Source organism: Cherax quadricarinatus, chromosome 27, assembly GCF_038502225.1.
Source record: "Cherax quadricarinatus isolate ZL_2023a chromosome 27, ASM3850222v1, whole genome shotgun sequence".
Classification (NCBI taxonomy): domain Eukaryota; kingdom Metazoa; phylum Arthropoda; class Malacostraca; order Decapoda; family Parastacidae; genus Cherax; species Cherax quadricarinatus.
The window spans coordinates 23,866,024-23,884,008 of NC_091318.1; the positions used below are offsets into that span (position 1 = coordinate 23,866,024).

Below are 17,985 nucleotides of genomic sequence, written 5' to 3' on the forward strand. Positions count from 1 at the left end.
GGTCATCTGAATCATTACCTTTATATCAACATTAGATACATCGGCAATGTGCTGCTGCTCTAGTCTATATGAGAGCTACAGAGTTGGTACAAAAGCTGGCTGTGTTTCCCTGTTAGTATTCCGTCACAGAGGTCAGTGTTGAAGTGCGTCAAGTCTGAGCTTGGGAGACTTCGGTAGGACGATGAGGATATTGTCAGATATTCCATTACAGGTTCATAGGCTAGGGCAGCTTCAAAGGTTTTGAGTCCATTTGCACACAGCTTAGTTTGGGGGATCTGGAGAAGGGGTCTCCTGCATGGCGTGGGTGACCAGCTGGATGAGGAGCCACGGTCTTTTGAAGTGGATGATCAGCCGGATGAGAAATGATCTTCTGCATGGCGTGGATGACCAGTTGGATGAGCCATGATCTTCTGCTTGGCGTGGATGACCAGTTGGATGAGCCATGATCTTCTGCTTGGCGTGGATGACCAGCTGGATGAGCCAAGGTGTTCTGCATGGCATGGATGACCGGCTGGATGAGTCATTGTCTTCTGCATGGCATGGATGTCCGGCTGGATGAGTCACTGTCTTCTGCATAGCATGGATGACCAGCTGGATGAGCCAGGGTCCTTCGTATCCTCTCTCATATTTTGTCTTCACCCTCACTGAGGCACACACGCACGCCACACACATACCTCACCTCACTCATTGATTTCTCTCAGCTCCTCCCTCTCTTTAAGGGAGGAAGGGGGGGTTGTCTTGATGCTGATAAAGGGCTCTTGATTCAAGCTATCCTCCCTTTGGATTACACCTGATTATCCTTCATTTCACAAGCGCTGTTTTATCTTCTTTCAATCTCTTTCTTCGCTTCTTTCACTTCTATCTCTGTCACCTCAGTTTCTCTTCTATTCCATCTCCTGTTCCTTCTTTAGAGAAATTACATAGAACCGATGTTTCTGCAGACAGCCTCGATGTTTCGGTAGACAGTTTAGATGTGCCTTGCAGAGTCCTCTGTTATGTACCTTTCCCGTGTACGTCTCCACCCATTCATCTTTATTGTTTTCCTCCTCTTCGTCTCTTCTTCCTTTATCTTCTCCACTTGCCGATCTACTCTTCTTTTCAAACCTCCACTTCTCCATCTTTCCATCTCCAGCTCTCACTCTCCCTCACACTAGTTTTAGATCAAATTCGGTTCCTGCCTTCTTTGCATCCCCCGATTAGCGTAGCCCCTTTCCCCTTCTCTTCTCTTCCTTCCCTCCTCTCCTTTACCTCCCTTCCTCTCCCTCCCCTCCTCTCCCTCCCTTCCTCTCCCTCCCTTCCTCTCCCTCCCTTCCTCTCCCTCCCTTCCTCTCCAAGACTTTCATAGCTCAAGTCCTTCATAAGAATTCAGGAGCAGCGAGGGCCACGCCTGGGAATTATGAACTACTCCTGCCTGAATCCTGCTTCTCGCCTTAATCCTTGAGGCTCCTAGTGCATGTTTTGCTGGTCTCTCTCTCTCTCTCTCTCTTTCTCTCCCTCTATCTCTAATATACAGGGTTTTACAAGGTTAGGTTATGGGTTCTTAATTCTGTTTATAAGCTGAGAACAGTTACCTACATCAGCTCATTTGATAGCCTTTTTATTGTTAAGAGATATATAGACAGAGAACAGGATCTCTCTTTCACTCTCTCTCTCTCTCTCTCTCACTCTCTCTCTCTCTCTCTCTCTCTCTCTCTCTCTCTCTCTCTCTCTCTCTCTCTCTCTCTCTCTCTCTCTCTCTCTCTCTCTCTCTCTTTGGCAAGCTAAGAGCTGTTACCTACATCAGCTCATTTGAAAGCATTTTTATTGTTATGAGACTGGTGCCACCTAGTGGAGAGGTTTAACAACAGATCAGCCATATTGACGATCACAAAGTAGTGAGTGGTAGTCAAAAAACTCTGTCATTTGTCTTGAGATGATTGTCTGAAGGATCTTACCAGTGATTGACAGGAGTGACACTGGTCTGTAGTTGCTGATTTCTGCTCTGCTCTTCTTTTTGTGAACAGGGACTACATTTGCCTCTTTCCATAGAGAGGGCCATTTACACTGTACTAGGCAGTGCTGAAAGATGCGAGTTAGAGGTGCTGCTAGCTGGTCTGCACATCTTCTCAGCAATCTTGGGCTCAACTTGTCTGGGCCCACATAATTTTCTTGGTCAAGCGATTTAAGAAGGAAATGCACCTCCTCCTGCCTTATTGTCACCACTGACAGTTTTGACACAGTTCTTGCAGCTAGCCAAGGAGGGTCTCTTGCTGGATCAGAAACTTGCATTTTGGTAGCAAAGTGTTCAGCAAAGAGGTCCGCCTTCTCTTGACTACTAGTAGAGGTGGTCCCATCCTGTCGATTTAGAGGTGGAATGAGTTCATCAGGCAGATAACCTTTTCTGTCCTTGACCAGGGACCACCAGGTTTTGGAGCCTACCCTACCTGACGCTAGCTTTCTTTTAGTGTCCACCTCCCATTTAGCAATGGCCCACTTTTGAACATCACCCATATGCCTACAGGCTTGCCTCTGCACGTTCCTGTTATAGGTGGTAGGATGTCTCTTATACCTTCGCCATGTTTTGTACTTAGCAGTAGCAGCCTCTCTACACCGAAAGCCAAACCAAGGCTGATCTGTAGGCTTTGTCACATATTGCCGGTGAGGAATGTGTTCTTGTTGTAGATTAAGGATGTGTCCAGTGAAGGCTTTCACTTAGTTGTCAACATCCCCTTGGAGAAGAGCATTCCAATCGGTGGTGTCGAGCTCAGAGCAAAGGGCTGGCCAATTACCTCTTTCCCATAACCAGGTTGTGCGTGTGGACTCCTCACCTCGTTCTGTTGGAATCTTAAGTGTCGTAAAAACAGCCTTATGGTCAGACGATCCAACGTAGCCGAGGGGTTGACAAGTGACTATGCCTTCTGCCAGATCACTCACTACTGGGTCAAGGGAGGAGCCAGAGATGTGAGTAGGGAAATCAACAAAGTTCCTCATGTCAAATACTGCAAGAAGGTCATCAAAGTCCCTCTGGATAAGGTGTTTGTTGAGGTCACCAACAATTATGATATGTTGACAGTTGTGTTGTAGCAGAAGGGAGTCAATATTTTTCATTAGGATGTTGATGGGGTCTGCATGCTGCCACTGAGGTGTGTATTTGCACATGCTAGTACAGGGGTACTAGTGTTTATGCATAGCTTGAAGAACATCATTTCAAGATGTGTAGGGGTGGCAACATCAATGTGCTGGGCATGAACACTTTTAGAGAAGCACACAGCAACACCTCCTCCTTGCCCTTGCCTATCTCTTCTCATCCATGAGGTGTAGCCAGCAATTCTTGCAAAATTTTCTGGAGTCCTGTCATCCAAAAATGTTTCAACAACAGCTATCATGTCGGGACGTCGAGTGTTCACAAAACTATGTGTGAGCTCTCCAACATTAGTAATGAAACCTCAAATGTTGGCCGACAGGATGCTGATAAACTGGCTCCTCTCTCTCTCTCTCTCTCTCTCTCTCTCTCTCTCTCTCTCTCTCTCTCTCTCTCTCTCCCTCTCTCTCTAATATACAGGGTTTTACAAGGTTAGGTTATGGGTTCTTAATTCTGTTTATAAGCTGAGAACTGTTACCTACATCAGCTCATTTGATAGCCTTTTTATTGCTAAGAGATATATAGACAGAGAACAGGATCTCTCTTTCACTCTCTCTCTCTCTCTCTCTCTCTCTCTCTCTCTCTCTCTCTCTCTCTCTCTCTCTCTCTCTCTCTCTCTCTCTCTCTCTCTTTCTCTCTCTCTCTCTTTCTCTCTCTGTTCTGGCGTGATTGCTTGCGTGCGGGTGTACGTGAGTACGAAGGGCGTGGATAAGAGGGAGTCTTTCAGTTTTTCTCTTTTCATCCCCTCATTCCTTCTATAACTTCATTCTACTCCCCTTAGTTTAGTCTCCTCTTTGCCTCTCCAGTCCCCTCTTATCCTTACCTTCTCCTCTTGACTCTCCGTTTTGTGCTTCATTCATTTTTACTCAACATCTTTACCGATTATATGGTATTCAGTTTCATCTCTTGCACATGTACTGCACTGGTTCTATGAAGGAAGGGAACGGATATGAGGTTAATAGTGTTGGGGAGGTGCAGTCAGCCTTTGAGCTGGACCTTGAGAAATTCCTTGAGGCTAGGTAGTAGTAACTGTGGCGTTTACAGAGCCCACCTTGACCACTTAAGGCTGAGTGTTCCTTCCTTCTGCCTCACTATAGCTTCCTTTGACTGCTGGAAGCTGGGTGCTCCTTCCTCCTGTCTCACTATTTGTGTCCTTTGACCGCTCGTGGCTGAGTGTTCCTTCCTCCTGCCTCACTATCTGCGTCCTTTGACATCTCGAGGCTGAGTGTTCTTTCCTTCTGCCTCACTATAGCTTCCTTTGACTGCTGGAAGCTAAGTGTTCCTTCCTCCTGCCTCGAGCGGTCCTTTGACTGCTGAAAGCTGAATGTTTCTTCCTCCTGCCTCACTATCTGCGTCCTTTTTCCTCCTCGCCACTAGTAATTCGTAATTCTCCTGGCTATCTATGCGTGCCTCCTGAAGTAAAAACTAGATTCGGCCTAAATTCCATTAACGTTTAAGAGGTTTTTTTTTTAGAAAGGCAGAATAGCAATTGAGCTTCCTTCCTAATGATGGATAATGTTGAAGTTAGTCTTCTACTGCCGCTATCTACTACTGCTGATACTAGTACTACTGTTGAGAGGGCTGCTACTGGCACTGTCGTTGCTATTGCTGTGCTGCTGCTACAACTAAAGCTAGGTTCCAGTGTTATTGTTGCTAATAAAAGTATCACTGCTAGTATTGCCATTACTTCTATTACCAGTGTCACTGCTAGTATTGCTACAACCGCTGCTACTAGCACTACCAGTATTGCATCTACAACTGCTGGTTTTACTTATACTGCTACCAACAACTGCTGCTACTACAAGTACTACTGCTAGTTTTACTAGTATTACTACTACTGCAACTGCTGCCATGGTCACAACTAGCACTACTACCACTACTACAACAACTACTATTATCACCACAGCTACTACCACTAAACTTAATTAACGTTCAGAATAAATTAATAGAAGCTGAAAAGGCTATTGATCTTCCTTTCCCAACTTTTGATAATGGTAAAAAATAAAAAAAATATAATTACCAGATGACTAACACGGAGGTGGTAGCACGTCTCGCCCTTAGTCATGAAGGCTCGTTCCTTAGTCATGAAGGCTCGTTCCTTAGTCATGAAGGCTCGTTCCTTAGTCATGAAGGCTCGCCCCTTAGTTATGAAGGCTCGTTCCTTAGTCATGAAGACTCGTTCCTTAGTCATGAAGGCTCGTTCCTTACTCATGAAGGCTCGTTCCTTAGTTATGAAGGCTCGTTCCTTAGTCATGAAGGCTCGTTCCTTAGTCATGAAGGCTCGCCCCTTAGTTATGAAGGCTCGTTCCTTAGTCATGAAGGCTCGCCCCTTAGTCATGAAGGCTCGTTCCTTAGTCATGAAGGCTCGCCCCTTAGTCATGAAGGTTCGCCCCTTAGTCATGAAGACTCGTTCCTTAGTCATGAAGGCTCGCCCCTTAGTCATGAAGGCTCGCCCCTTAGTCATGAAGGCTCGCCCCTTAGTTATGAAGGCTCGTTCCTTAGTCATGAAGACTCGTTCCTTAGTCATGAAGGCTCGTTCCTTAGTCATGAAGGCTCGTTCCTTAGTTATGAAGGCTCGTTCCTTAGTCATGAAGGCTCGAGCCTTAGTCATGAAGGCTCGCCCCTTAGTTATGAAGGCTCGTTCCTTAGTCATGAAGGCTCGCCCCTTAGTCATGAAGGCTCGTTCCTTAGTCATGAAGGCTCGCCCCTTAGTCATGAAGGCTCGCCCCTTAGTCATGAAGACTAGTTCCTTAGTCATGAAGGCTCGCCCCTTAGTCATGAAGGCTCGCCCCTTAGTTATGAAGGCTCGCCCCTTAATTATGAAAGCTCGTTCCTTAGTCATGAAGGCTCGCCCCTTAGTCATGAAGGCTCGTTCCTTAGTCATGAAGGCTCGCCCCTTAGTCATGAAGGCTCGTTCCTTAGTCATGAAGGCTCGCCCCTTAGTCATGAAGGCTCGCCCCTTAGTTATGAAGGCTCGTTCCCTAGTCATGAAGGCTCGCCCCTTAGTCATGAAGGCTCGTTCCTTAGTCATGAAGGCTCGCCCCTTAGTCATGAAGGCTCGCCCCTTAGTCATGAAGGCTCGCCCCTTAGTCATGAAGGCTCGTTCCTTAGTCATGAAGGCTCGCCCCTTAGTCATGAAGGCTCGCCCCTTAGTCATGAAGGCTCGCCCCTTAGTTATGAAGGCTCGTTCCCTTAGTCAGAGCTCGCCCCTTAGTCATGAAGGCTCGTTCCCTTAGTCATGAAGGCTCGCGCCCTAGTCGCGAAGGCTCGTTCCTTAGTCGAAGGCTCGCCCCCTTAGTCATGAAGGCTCGCCCCTTAGTTATGAAGGCTCGTTCCCTAGTCATGAAGGCTCGCCCCTTAGTCATGAAGGCTCGTTCCTTATTCATGAAGGCTCGCCCCTTAGTCATGAAGGCTCGCCCCTTAGTCATGAAGGCTCGCCCCTTAGTCATGAAGGCTCGTTCCTTAGTCATGAAGGCTCGCCCCTTAGTCATGAAGGCTCGCCCCTTAGTCATGAAGGCTCGTTCCATAGTCATGAAGGCTCGCCCCTTACTCATGAAAGCTCGTTCCTTAGTCATGAAGGCTCGCCCCTTAGTCATGAAGGCTCGTTCCTTAGCGCGAAGGCTCGCCCCTTAGTCATGAAGGCTCGCTCCTTAGTCGTGAAGGCTCGCCCCTTAGTCATGAAGGCTCGTTCTTAGTCATGAAAGCTCGCCCTTTAGTCATGAAGGCTCGCCCTATGTATGAAGGCTCGCCCTTAGTCATGAAGGCTCGCCCCTTAGTCATGAAGGCTCGCCCTTAGTTATGAAGGCTCGCCCCTTAGTTATGAAGGCTCGTTCCTTAGTTATGAAGGCTCGCCCTTAGTTATGAAAGCTCGTTCCTTAGTGTGAAGGTCGCCCCTTAGTCATGAAGGCTCGCCCCTTAGTTATGAAGGCTCGTTCCTTAGTCATGAAGGCTCGCCCCTAGTCATGAAGGCTCGTTCTAGTCATGAAGGCTCGCCCTTAGTCAAGTAAGAAGGTCGTTCCTTAGTCACGAAGGCTCGCCCTCAGTCGCGAAGGCTCGCCCCTTAGTTATGAAGGCTCGTTCCCTGTCGCGAAGGCTCGCCCACTTAGTCAGTGAAGGCTCGTTCTAGTCGCGAAGGCTCGCCCCTTAGTCGCGAAGGCTCGCCCCTTAGTCATGAAGGCTCGCCCTTAGTCATGAAGGCTCGTTCCTTAGTCATGAAGGCTCGCCCCTTAGTCATGAAGGCTCGCCCCTTAGCGCGAGGCGCTGCCCTTAGTTATGAAGGCTGTTCCTTAGTCATGAAGGCTCGCCCTCAGTCATGAAGGCTCGTTCCTTAGTCATGAAGGCTCGCCCTTAGTCATGAAGAAGCTCGTTCCTTAGTCATGAAGGCTCGCCCCTTAGTCATGAAGGCTCGCCCTTCAGTTATGAAGGCTCGTTCCCGCTAGCTCGCCCCTTAGTCGAGAGGCTCGTTCCTTAGTCATGAAGGCTCGCCCCTTAGTCATGAAGGCTCGCCCCTTAGTCATGAAGGCTCGCCCCTTAGTCATGAAGGCTCGTTCCTTAGTCATGAAGGCTCGCCCCTTAGTCATGAAGGCTCGCCCCTTAGTCATGAAGGCTCGTTCCATAGTCATGAAGGCTCGCCCTCACTCATGAAAGCTCGTTCCTTAGTCATGATGGTTCCCCCTTAGTCATGAAGGCTCGCCCCTTAGTCATGAAGGCTCGCCCTAGTCATGAAGGCTCGCCCCTTAGTTATGAAGGCTCGCCCTTAGTTATGAAGGCTCGTTCCTTGCTTATGAAGGCTCGCCCTAGTTATGAAAGCTCGTTCCTTAGTCATGAAGGCTCGCCCCTTAGTCATGAAGGCTCGCCCTTAGTTATGAAGGCTCGCCCCTTAGCTATGAAGGCTCGTTCCTTAGTCATGAAGGCTCGCCCCTTAGTTATGAAGGCTCGCCCCTTAGTTATGAAGGCTCGTTCCTTAGTCATGAAGGCTCGCCCCTTAGTCATGAAGGCTCGCCCCTTAGTTATGAAGGCTCGCCCTTAGTTATGAAGGCTCGTTCCTTAGTCATGAAGGCTCGCCCTAGTCATGAAGGCTCGCCCCTTAGTTATGAAGGCTCGTTCCTTAGTCATGAAGGCTCGCCCCTTAGTCATTTAGGCTCGCCCCTTAGTTATGAAGGCTCGCCCCTTAGTTATGAAGGCTCGTTCCTTAGTCATGAAAGCTCGCCGCTTAGTCATGAAGGCTCGCCCCTTAGTTATGAAGGCTCGTTCCTTAGTCATGAAGGCTCGCCCCTTAGTCATGAAGGCTCGCCCCTTAGTTATGAAGGCTCGCCCCTTAATTATGAAAGCTCGTTCCTTAGTCATGAAGGCTCGCCCCTTAGTCATGAAGCCTCGCCACTTAGTTATGAAGGCTCGTTCCTTAGTCATGAAGGCTCGCCCCTTAGTCATGAAGGCTCGCCCCTTAGTTATGAAGGCTCGCCCCTTAGTTATGAAGGCTCGTTCCTTAGTCATGAAGGCTCGCCCCTTAGTTATGAAGGCTCGTTCCTTAGTCATGAAGGCTCGCCCCTTAGTCATGAAGGCTCGCCCCTTAGTTATGAAGGCTCGCCCCTTAGTTATGAAGGCTCGTTCCTTAGTCATGAAGGCCCGCCCCTTAGTTATGAAGGCTCGCCCCTTAGTTATGAAGGCTCGTTCCTTAGTCATGAAGGCTCGCCCCTTAGTCATGAAGGCTCGCCCCTTACTTATGAAGGCTCGTTCCTTAGTCATGAAGGCTCGCCCCTTAGTCATGAAGGCTCGCCCCTTAGTTATGAAGGCTCGCCCCTTAGTTATGAAGGCTCGTTCCTTAGTCATGAAGGCTCGCCCCTTAGTCATGAAGGCTCGCCCCTTAGTTATGAAGGCTCGCCCCTTAGTTATGAAGGCTCGTTCCTTAGTCATGAAGGCTCGCCCCTTAGTCATGAAGGCTCGCCCCTTAGTTATGAAGGCTCGCCCCTTAGTTATGAAGGCTCGCCCCTTAGTTATGAAGGCTCGCCCCTTAGTCATGAAGGCTCGCCCCTTAGTCATGAAGGCTCGCCCCTTAGTTATGAAGGCTCGCCCCTTAGTTATGAAGGCTCGTTCCTTAGTCATGAAGGCTCGCCCCTTAGTCATGAAGGCTCGCCCCTTAGTTATGAAGGCTCGTTCCTTAGTCATGAAGGCTCGCCCCTTAGTCATGAAGGCTCGCCCCTTAGGTATGAAGGCTCGTTCCTTAGTCATGAAGGCTCGCCCCTTAGTCATGAAGGCTCGCCCCTTAGTCATGAAGACTCGTTCCTTAGTCATGAAGGCTCGTTCCTTAGTCATGAAGGCTCGTTCCTTAGTCATGAAGGCTCGCCCCTTAGTCATGAAGGCTCGTTCCTTAGTCATGAAGGCTCGCCCCTTAGTCATGAAGGCTCGTCCCTTAGTCATGAAGGCTCGCCCCTTAGTCATGAAGGCTCGCCCCTTAGTCATGAAGGCTCGCCCCTTAGTCATGAAGGCTCGCCCCTTAGTCATGAAGGCTCGTTCCTTAGTCATGAAGGCTCGTTCCTTAGTCATGAAGGCTCGCCCCTTAGTCATGAAGACTCATTCCTTAGTCATGAAGGCTCGCCCCTTAGTCATGAAGGCTCGCCCCTTAGTCATGAAGGCTCGTTCCTTAGTCATGAAGGCTCGCCCATTAGTCATGAAGACTCGTTCCTTAGTCATGAAGACTCGCCCCTTAGTCATGAAGACTCGTTCCTTAGTCATGAAGGCTCGTTCCTAAGTCATGAAGGCTCGTTCCTTAGTCATGAAGGCTCGCCCCTTAGTCATGAAGGCTCGTTCCTTAGTCATGAAGGCTCGTCTCTTAGTCATGAAGGCTCGTTCCTTAGTCATGAAGGCTCGCCCCTTAGTCATGAAGGCTCGTTCCTTAGTCATGAAGGCTCGTCCCTTAGTCATGAAGGCTCGCTCCTTAGTGATGAAGGCTCGTTCCTTAGTCATGAAGGCTCGCCCCTTAGTCATGAAGACTCGTTCCTTAGTCAAGAAGGCTCGCCCCTTATTCATGAAAACTCGTTCCTTAGTCATGAAGGCTCGTTCCTTAGTCATGAAGGCTCGTTCCTTAGTCATGAAGGCTCGCCCCTTAGTCATGAAGGCTCGTTCCTTAGTCATGAAGGCTCGCCCCTTAGTCATGAAGACCCGTTCCTTAGTCATGAAGGCTCGTTCCTTAGTCATGAAGGCTCGCCCCTTAGTCATGAAGGCTCGTCCCTTAGTCATGAAGGCTCGCCCCTTAGTCATGAAGGCTCGCCTCTTAGTCATGAAGGCTCGCCCCTTAGTCATGAAGGCTCGTCCCTTAGTCATGAAGGCTCGCCCCTTAATCATGAAGGCTCGTCCCTTAGTCATGAAGGCTCGTCCCTTAGTCATGAAGGCCCTCCCCTTAGTCATAAAGGCTCGTTCCTTAGTTATGAAGGCTCGTTCCTTAGTCATGAAGGCTCGTCCCTTAGTTATGAAGGCTCGTCCCTCAGTCATGAAGGCTCGTCCCTTAGTTATGAAGGCTCGCCCCTTAGTTATAAAGGCTCGTTCCTTAGTTATGAAGGCTCGTTCCTTAGTCATGAAGGCTCGTCCCTTAGTTATGAAGGCTCGCCCCTTAGTTATAAAGGCTCGTTCCTTAGTTATGAAGGCTCGTTCCTTAGTCATGAAGGCTCGTCCCTTAGTTATGAAGGCTCGCCCCTTAGTCATAAAGGCTCGTTCCTTAGTTATGAAGGCTCGTTTCTTAGTCATGAAGGCTCGTTCCTCAGTCATGAAGGCTCGTTCCTTAGTCATGAAGGCTCGCCCCTTAGTCATGAAGGCTCGCCCCTTAGTCATGAAGGCTCCCCCATAGTCATGAAGGCTCCCCCTTAGTCATGAAGGCTCACCCCTTAGACATGAAGGCTTCCCCCATAGTCATGAAGGCTCGCCCCTTAGTCATGAAGGCTCACCCCTTAGACATGAAGGCTTCCCCCATAGTCATGAAGGCTCGCCCCTTAGTCATGAAGGCTCGCCCCTTAGTCATGAAGGCTCGTCCCTCAGCCATGCAGGCTCTCCCCTTAGTCATGCAGGTTCTCCCCTTAGTCATGCAGGTTCTCCCCTTAGTCATTCAGGTTCTCCCCTTAGTCATTCAGGTTCTCCCCTTAGATATGCAGGTTCTCCCCTTAGTCATGCAATTTCTCCCCTTAGTCATGCAGGTTCTCCCCTTAGTCATGCAGGTTCTCCCCTTAGTCATGCAGGTTCTCCCCTTAGTCATGCAGGTTCTCCCCTTAGTCCTGCAGGTTCTCCCCTTAGTCATGCAGGTTCTCCCCTTAGTCATGCAGGTTCTCCCCTTAGTCATGTAGGTTCTCCCCTTAGTCATGCAGGTTCTCCCCTTAGTCATGCAGGTTCTCCCCTTAGTCATGCAGGTTCTCTCCTTAGTCATTCAGGTTCTCCCCTTAGTCATGCAGGTTCTCCCCTTTGTCCTGCAGGTTCTCCCCTTAGTCCTGCAGGTTCTCCCCTTAGTCCTGCAGGTTCTCCCCTTAGTCCTGCAGGTTCTCCCCTTAGTCCTGCAGGTTCTCCCCTTAGTCATGCAGGTTCTCCCCTTAGTCCTTCAGGTTCTCCCCTTAGTCATGCAGGTTCTCCCCTTAGTCCTGCAGGTTCTCCCCTTAGTCATGCAGGTTCTCCCCTTAGTCATGCAGGTTCTCCCCTTAGTCATGCAGGTTCTCCCCTTAGTCGTGCAGGTTCTCCCCTTAGTCATGCAGGTTCTCCCCTTAGTCATGCAGGTTCTCCCCTTAGTCATGCAGGTTCTCTCCTTAGTCATTCAGGTTCTCCCCTTAGTCATGCAGGTTCTCCCCTTAGTCCTGCAGGTTCTCCCCTTAGTCCTGCAGGTTCTCCCCTTAGTCCTGCAGGTTCTCCCCTTAGTCCTGCAGGTTCTCCCCTTAGTCCTGCAGGTTCTCCCCTTAGTCATGCAGGTTCTCCCCTTAGTCCTTCAGGTTCTCCCCTTAGTCATGCAGGTTCTCCCCTTAGTCCTGCAGGTTCTCCCCTTAGTCATGCAGGTTCTCCCCTTAGTCATGCAGGTTCTCCCCTTAGTCATGCAGGTTCTCCCCTTAGTCATGCAGGTTCTCCCCTTAGTCATGCAGGTTCTCCCCTTAGTCATGCAGGTTCTCCCCTTAGTCATGCAGGTTCTCCCCTTAGTCATGCAGGTTCTCCCCTTAGTCATGCAGGTTCTCCCCTTAGTCATGCAGGTTCTCCCCTTAGTCATGCAGGTTCTCCCCTTAGTCATGCAGGTTCTCTCCTTAGTCATTCAGGTTCTCCCCTTAGTCATGCAGGTTCTCCCCTTAGTCCTGCAGGTTCTCCCCTTAGTCATGCAGGTTCTCCCCTTAGTCATGCAGGTTCTCCCCTTAGTCATACAGGTTCTCCCCTTAGTCATGCAGGTTCTCCCCTTAGTCCTGCAGGGTCTCCCCTTAGTCCTGCAGGTTCTCCCCTTAGTCATGCAGGTTCTCCCCTTAGTCCTGCAGGTTCTCCCCTTAGTCCTGCAGGTTCTCTCCTTAGTCATGCAGGTTCTCCCCTTAGTCATGCAGGTTCGCAATACACGACGCTGTGCAGCTCTGGCTCAGCAAAAATTTCTTACCTGGTCCATATTTATTACTAAATATATATGATAATGTTATTCATATTTAAGAAAAAATTTCATTATCTTTATCTACCTCTGGCGCAATAAGGAGATAAGAGCGAGTTTTACGGTGTCGAATATTACGGCCTTAGTGGAGTTTCAAGATATTTGCTACCTTGATAGTCTTGATAATATCTTGATACTATCTTTTCTATCTTTGAATCCAATTTAAGCTCAAATGAATAACAGGTGATGAATAAAAAGAACATTGAAAAAGTAGATATAAATGAAATATAATCTGATTCTTTATTGACAACGTTTCGCCCATAAAGGATCGCATTATACTGCATTTGAGTCTACTTATTACTTGTGTCGATATTTTGTACAGTTTGTCTCCAGTAAAAAACTGACAGGAAGGGGGTCAACCCGAGGTCCGTTGAGTGACATGATCTATGATGCACCAGGAAATTTGTAGACCAGAGGCAGGATGGTACACCGTAGAGCCTGTCACCCGCGAGACCTCGGCTCGAGCCCTGGTCCATCTCTCTGTTGATTCACAATTTAATGTCATTATTACCGACAGAATTGTTTATATTTAACCGAACGAGTTTAGTTTTACGATTGGAATGATGTTGTAGCTCAATCAGGACCTGCACTTCATGCTGTGACCTGTGTCGGTCACAGTTGGTGCGGACCAGGACCTGTGGTTTGCATCCGTGTTGTCTACCACAGGTGTCGTGTATCGGGTACTGTGACCTTCACTTTACACCTTTATTCTCTTCGACAGGTGTCGTGGATCAGGCACCGTGACCTGCACATCCTCTCCGTAGGCTCGGTGACCTATACTAGCGACTCCAGGTTTGAGGCAGTACCCCAGACTGGTAAGGGGGACTGGACACTACGTCTCCAGTACGCCAGTCCCCGCGACTCAGGCCAGTACGACTGCCAGGTATCCTCCAGGCCGCCCACCGCCCGCACAGTGCACCTCACTGTGGTCGGTAAGTGCCGCCCATCCTTCCTACACGTTCCTGTCTCCATAGCCGCCCACACCTCACTGTGGTCGGTATATAAGTATATGCTGCCCATCTTTCTTTCACATTCATAATCTTTTAGTTTCCCACCACCCACACAATACCCTCCCCTCTCATCTAACATCTCAGCTCTCTCTCTCTCTCTCTCTCTCTCTCTCTCTCTCTCTCTCTCTCTCTCTCTCTCTCTCTCTCTCTCTCTCTCTCTCTCTCTCTCTCTCTCTCTCTCTCTCTCTCTCTCTCTCTCTCCTTCCCAGGTTTTCTCAGCTCTTTCAAATCATTCCAGAACTGCTTCTTACTCTCAACAAAATTTGATGATGAAAATAGGCAGGGCAAAGACCTCAGAGAATAGGCCTGCGGTAGACCAAGTATGTCTAACAGAGTAGGCTTTTTCCAACTTTTTTCTAGTAGATATTTTGAAACAACTCGGGGCGGACCTTTACCTAATAGATTTTCTGGAACGACAAGGGGCATATCTTTATCTAGTAGACATTTTGGACAAACAAATGGTAGATTTTATCTCGTAGATTATCTGGAACGACAAAGGTCATGATCCAGTAGACATTTCGAAACGACAAGGGGCCGACCTTTATCTAGTAGACTTTCTGGAACGACAAAGAATAGACTTTATCTAGCAGATTAAGAGTTTACCCTGTTGTCTTCCTCCCTCTCCCCCACCCCCATCCCGCTCGAATTGTCTCATCAATCCCTTCCTTTCCTCCTCCTCAGCGACATCAATCTAATCTCTCTGACCTTACCTAAAACAAAGACAAAATATTTTCTTCCCTAATGGCCGGGAACGTTCAGAAGATGACGCTGGGAATACGGACGCCGTGGAACGAGGATTGGTCTGAATGGGTAAGGATTGGAGTTCACAGTGAGGAACGTCACTGAAGTCTGAGATGGGAATGGAAGATTGATGACGATTATGGTTTTTTTTTTCTTATTCGCCGGTACTCTCCCGGCCCGGGTCTTTTCCAAGTAGTGGTGACCCGGCCTTGGCTCCCTATCTGGGGAGTATCTCGAGACCTAAGTCTCCCATGGGAGGAGGTACAAGTATTCCCTCATCTTCGGGACCAAGTGTCCCCAGGCCTAGCCAGTACGATTATGGTGACAATTATCAGGATGATGACCAGTGAATAAGGAATGAAGGGTGATGAAGGAGAGAACTGATGGCAAAGGAGAACAGAAAAGGAAATGAAATAAATAAATGAATAGGTGGAACCAGTACATTGTAGAGTGAAAGGGCACCAGTGACAACAGTGATACGAGCGGCAGTGATAACAGTGATACGAGCGGCAATGACAACAGTAATAACGGTGACGGAAACAACAGTAATAACGGTGGCAGTAACAACGTTAATAATGGTGGCAGTGACAATACGTATGTCCGGCAGTGACAGCATGTGAGGGCAACAGTGTCAACAGCTCAGCTTAACAGTGCCAAGTTATCTAGGCAGACCAGATAAACAGGATCAGCTGTTGGAGGTGGGATCAGAACCTACTGAACAGGATTAAAGCTGAAGTTGCAATTATGAGTAATCAACACTGATGGTCATACCGTTGTGATCTGCAACACTGACCCCGTGTGATCTGCAACACTGACCACGTGTGGTCTGCAACACTGACCCCGTGTGATCTGCAACACTGACCCCGTGTGATCTGCAACACTGACCCCGTGTGATCTGCAACACTGACCCCGTGTGATCTGCAACACTGACCACGTGTGGTCTGCAACACTGACCCCGTGTGATCTCCAATATTGACCCAGTGTGATATACAACACTGACCCCGTGTGATCTCCAACACTGACTCCGTGTGATCTGCAACACTGACCCCGTGTGATATACAACACTGACCCTGTGTTGTCTGCAACACTGACCCCATGTTATCTGCAACACTGACCCCGTGTGACCTACAGCACTGACCCTGTGTGGTCTGCAACACTGACCCCGTGTGATCTCCAACACCGACAATGTGTGGTCTGCAACACTGACTCCGTGTGATCTACAACACTGACCCCGTGTGATCTCCAACACTGACCCTGTGTGGTCTGCAACACTGACCCCATGTGATCTGCAACACTGACCCCGTGTGATCTACAACACTGACCCTGTGTGGTCTGCAATACTGACCCCGTGTGATCTACAACACTAACCCCGTGTGATCTCCAACACTAACCCTGTGTGGTCTGCAACACTGACCCCGTGTGATCTACAACACTGACCCCGTGTGATCTCCAACACTGACCCTGTGTGGTCTGCAACACTGACCGCGTGTGATCTCCAACACTGACCCTGTGTGGTCTTCAGCACTGACCCCGTGTGATCTCTAACACTGACCCTGTGTGGTCTACACACTGACCCCGTGTGATCTCCAACACTGACCCTGTGTGGTCTACAACACTGACCCCGTGTGATCTCCAACACTGACCCTGTGTGGTCTACAACACTGACCCCGTGTGATCTCCAACACTGACCCTGTGTGGTCTACAACACTGACACAGTATGATCTCCAACACTGACCCTGTGTGGTCTGCAACACTGACTCCGTGTGATCTACAACACTGACCCCGTGTGATCTCCAACACTGACCCTGTGTGGTCTGCAACACTGACCCTGTGTGGTCTACAACACTGACACAGTGTGATCTCCAACACTGACCCTGTGTGGTCTGCAACACTGACCTCGTGTGATCTCCAACACTGACCCTGTGTGGTCTGCAACACTGACCTCGTGTGATCTCCAACACTGACCCTGTGTGGTCTGCAACACTGACTCCGTGTGATCTCCAACACTGACCCTGTGTGGTCTGCAACACTGACTCCGTGTGATCTCCAACACTGACCCTGTGTGGTCTGCAACACTGACCTCGTGTGATCTCCAACACTGACCCTGTGTGGTCTGCAACACTGACTCCGTGTGATCTACAACACTGACCCCGTGTGATCTCCAACACTGACCCTGTGTGGTCTGCAACACTGACCCTGTGTGGTCTACAACACTGACCCTGTGTGATCTGCAACACTGACCCTGTGTGGTCTACAACACTGACCCTGTGTGGTCTACAACACTGACCCTGTGTGGTCTGCAACACTGACCTCGTGTGATCTCCAACACTGACCCTGTGTGGTCTGCAACACTGACCCCGTGTGATCTCCAACACTGACCGTGTGTGGTCTGCAACACTGACCCCGTGTGATCTCCAACACTGACACAGTGTCATCTACATTTTTTTTTATTTAACATCACTAAAAAATTAAAATTCTGTATATAAGATTTTTTTCCCTTTCATCTTGATGCGAACGAAGAATTAGTTTAGTATTTATAGTGCTGGTCTCATTTAATTAACAGAATTACAAGCAATAAATAAAACGTGCAGATTAGGTTAGGTTAGGTTAGGTAAGGTTCGTCAGGAAGCAGGACAAGTGTTACCTGACGCGGGTCTTAGTCATATGATGACCCACCGTTGCAGCTTTTGGTCATCTGACCGAGGCCTTCCGCTGGCTTACTGGTCCACCCCTTTAAAAATTATGGTCATAGTTGTAACCATTTATTTAACCAAAATTTGCAGAGTGCACAGTTGCAAGGTATATACACCGAATGGTGCATATCCCCTCCCTGTCACAGAGTAGAAACTTTGATGTATATCCGTCCACACTGTTTGTATATATATCGATAGATGCCTATCTCTTACACACTGAGATATTTATATCTCTCACACTATATCTGCACTAAAAAGTACGTCTTGTTTTCAGGGTATATACACTGTATATACCTCTCGCAGGATATATATACCAGTAAAGGACTTTCTCTTATATATTCCTCACCACCTTGCACACAAACCTACTTCCTCTGCATAGCCCTATACAGAATGTTGTTATTAACCCTCCGATGCCTTGTTATTAACCCTCCGATGCCCTGTTATTAACCCTCCAGTCCTGGTGAAATGTTATATCCTGTGTGAAAAGGCACTCCAGTTGTGTTTAAGAAACTTATGTAACTTTTGAAACATCATATCCTGCGTAAGTAACACTCCAGTCGTATTTAAGAAACTCCAGTACCTGCTGGAATGTCAACGTGTGTTAGAAAACAACTCCATTCGTATTGAAGAAACTCCAGTACCTGCTGGAAGTATTCAAGTATTTGGTAAAATATATCCGTGTACCTAACTGTGGCATTAAAATATCAACACCCTTCCCATGGTCATAATGATTAATTATACCCCGTTCATGCTTTTTCAAAAATATTAATGACC

At 48.5% G+C, this 17,985-nt stretch overlaps 1 protein-coding gene across 1 annotated transcript in view; it reads left to right on the plus strand.

Annotated features, from left to right (window-relative positions):
- The window catches only part of LOC128691095 (protein turtle homolog B-like), a 153,682-nt gene that overhangs the window by 122,602 nt on the left and 13,095 nt on the right, over positions 1 to 17,985 (plus strand). The window contains exon 4 of the mRNA XM_053779895.2: positions 13,489 to 13,699. Within this exon, the coding sequence (XP_053635870.2) occupies positions 13,489 to 13,699 (211 nt within the window). The remainder of the gene's footprint in view (positions 1 to 13,488; positions 13,700 to 17,985) is intronic.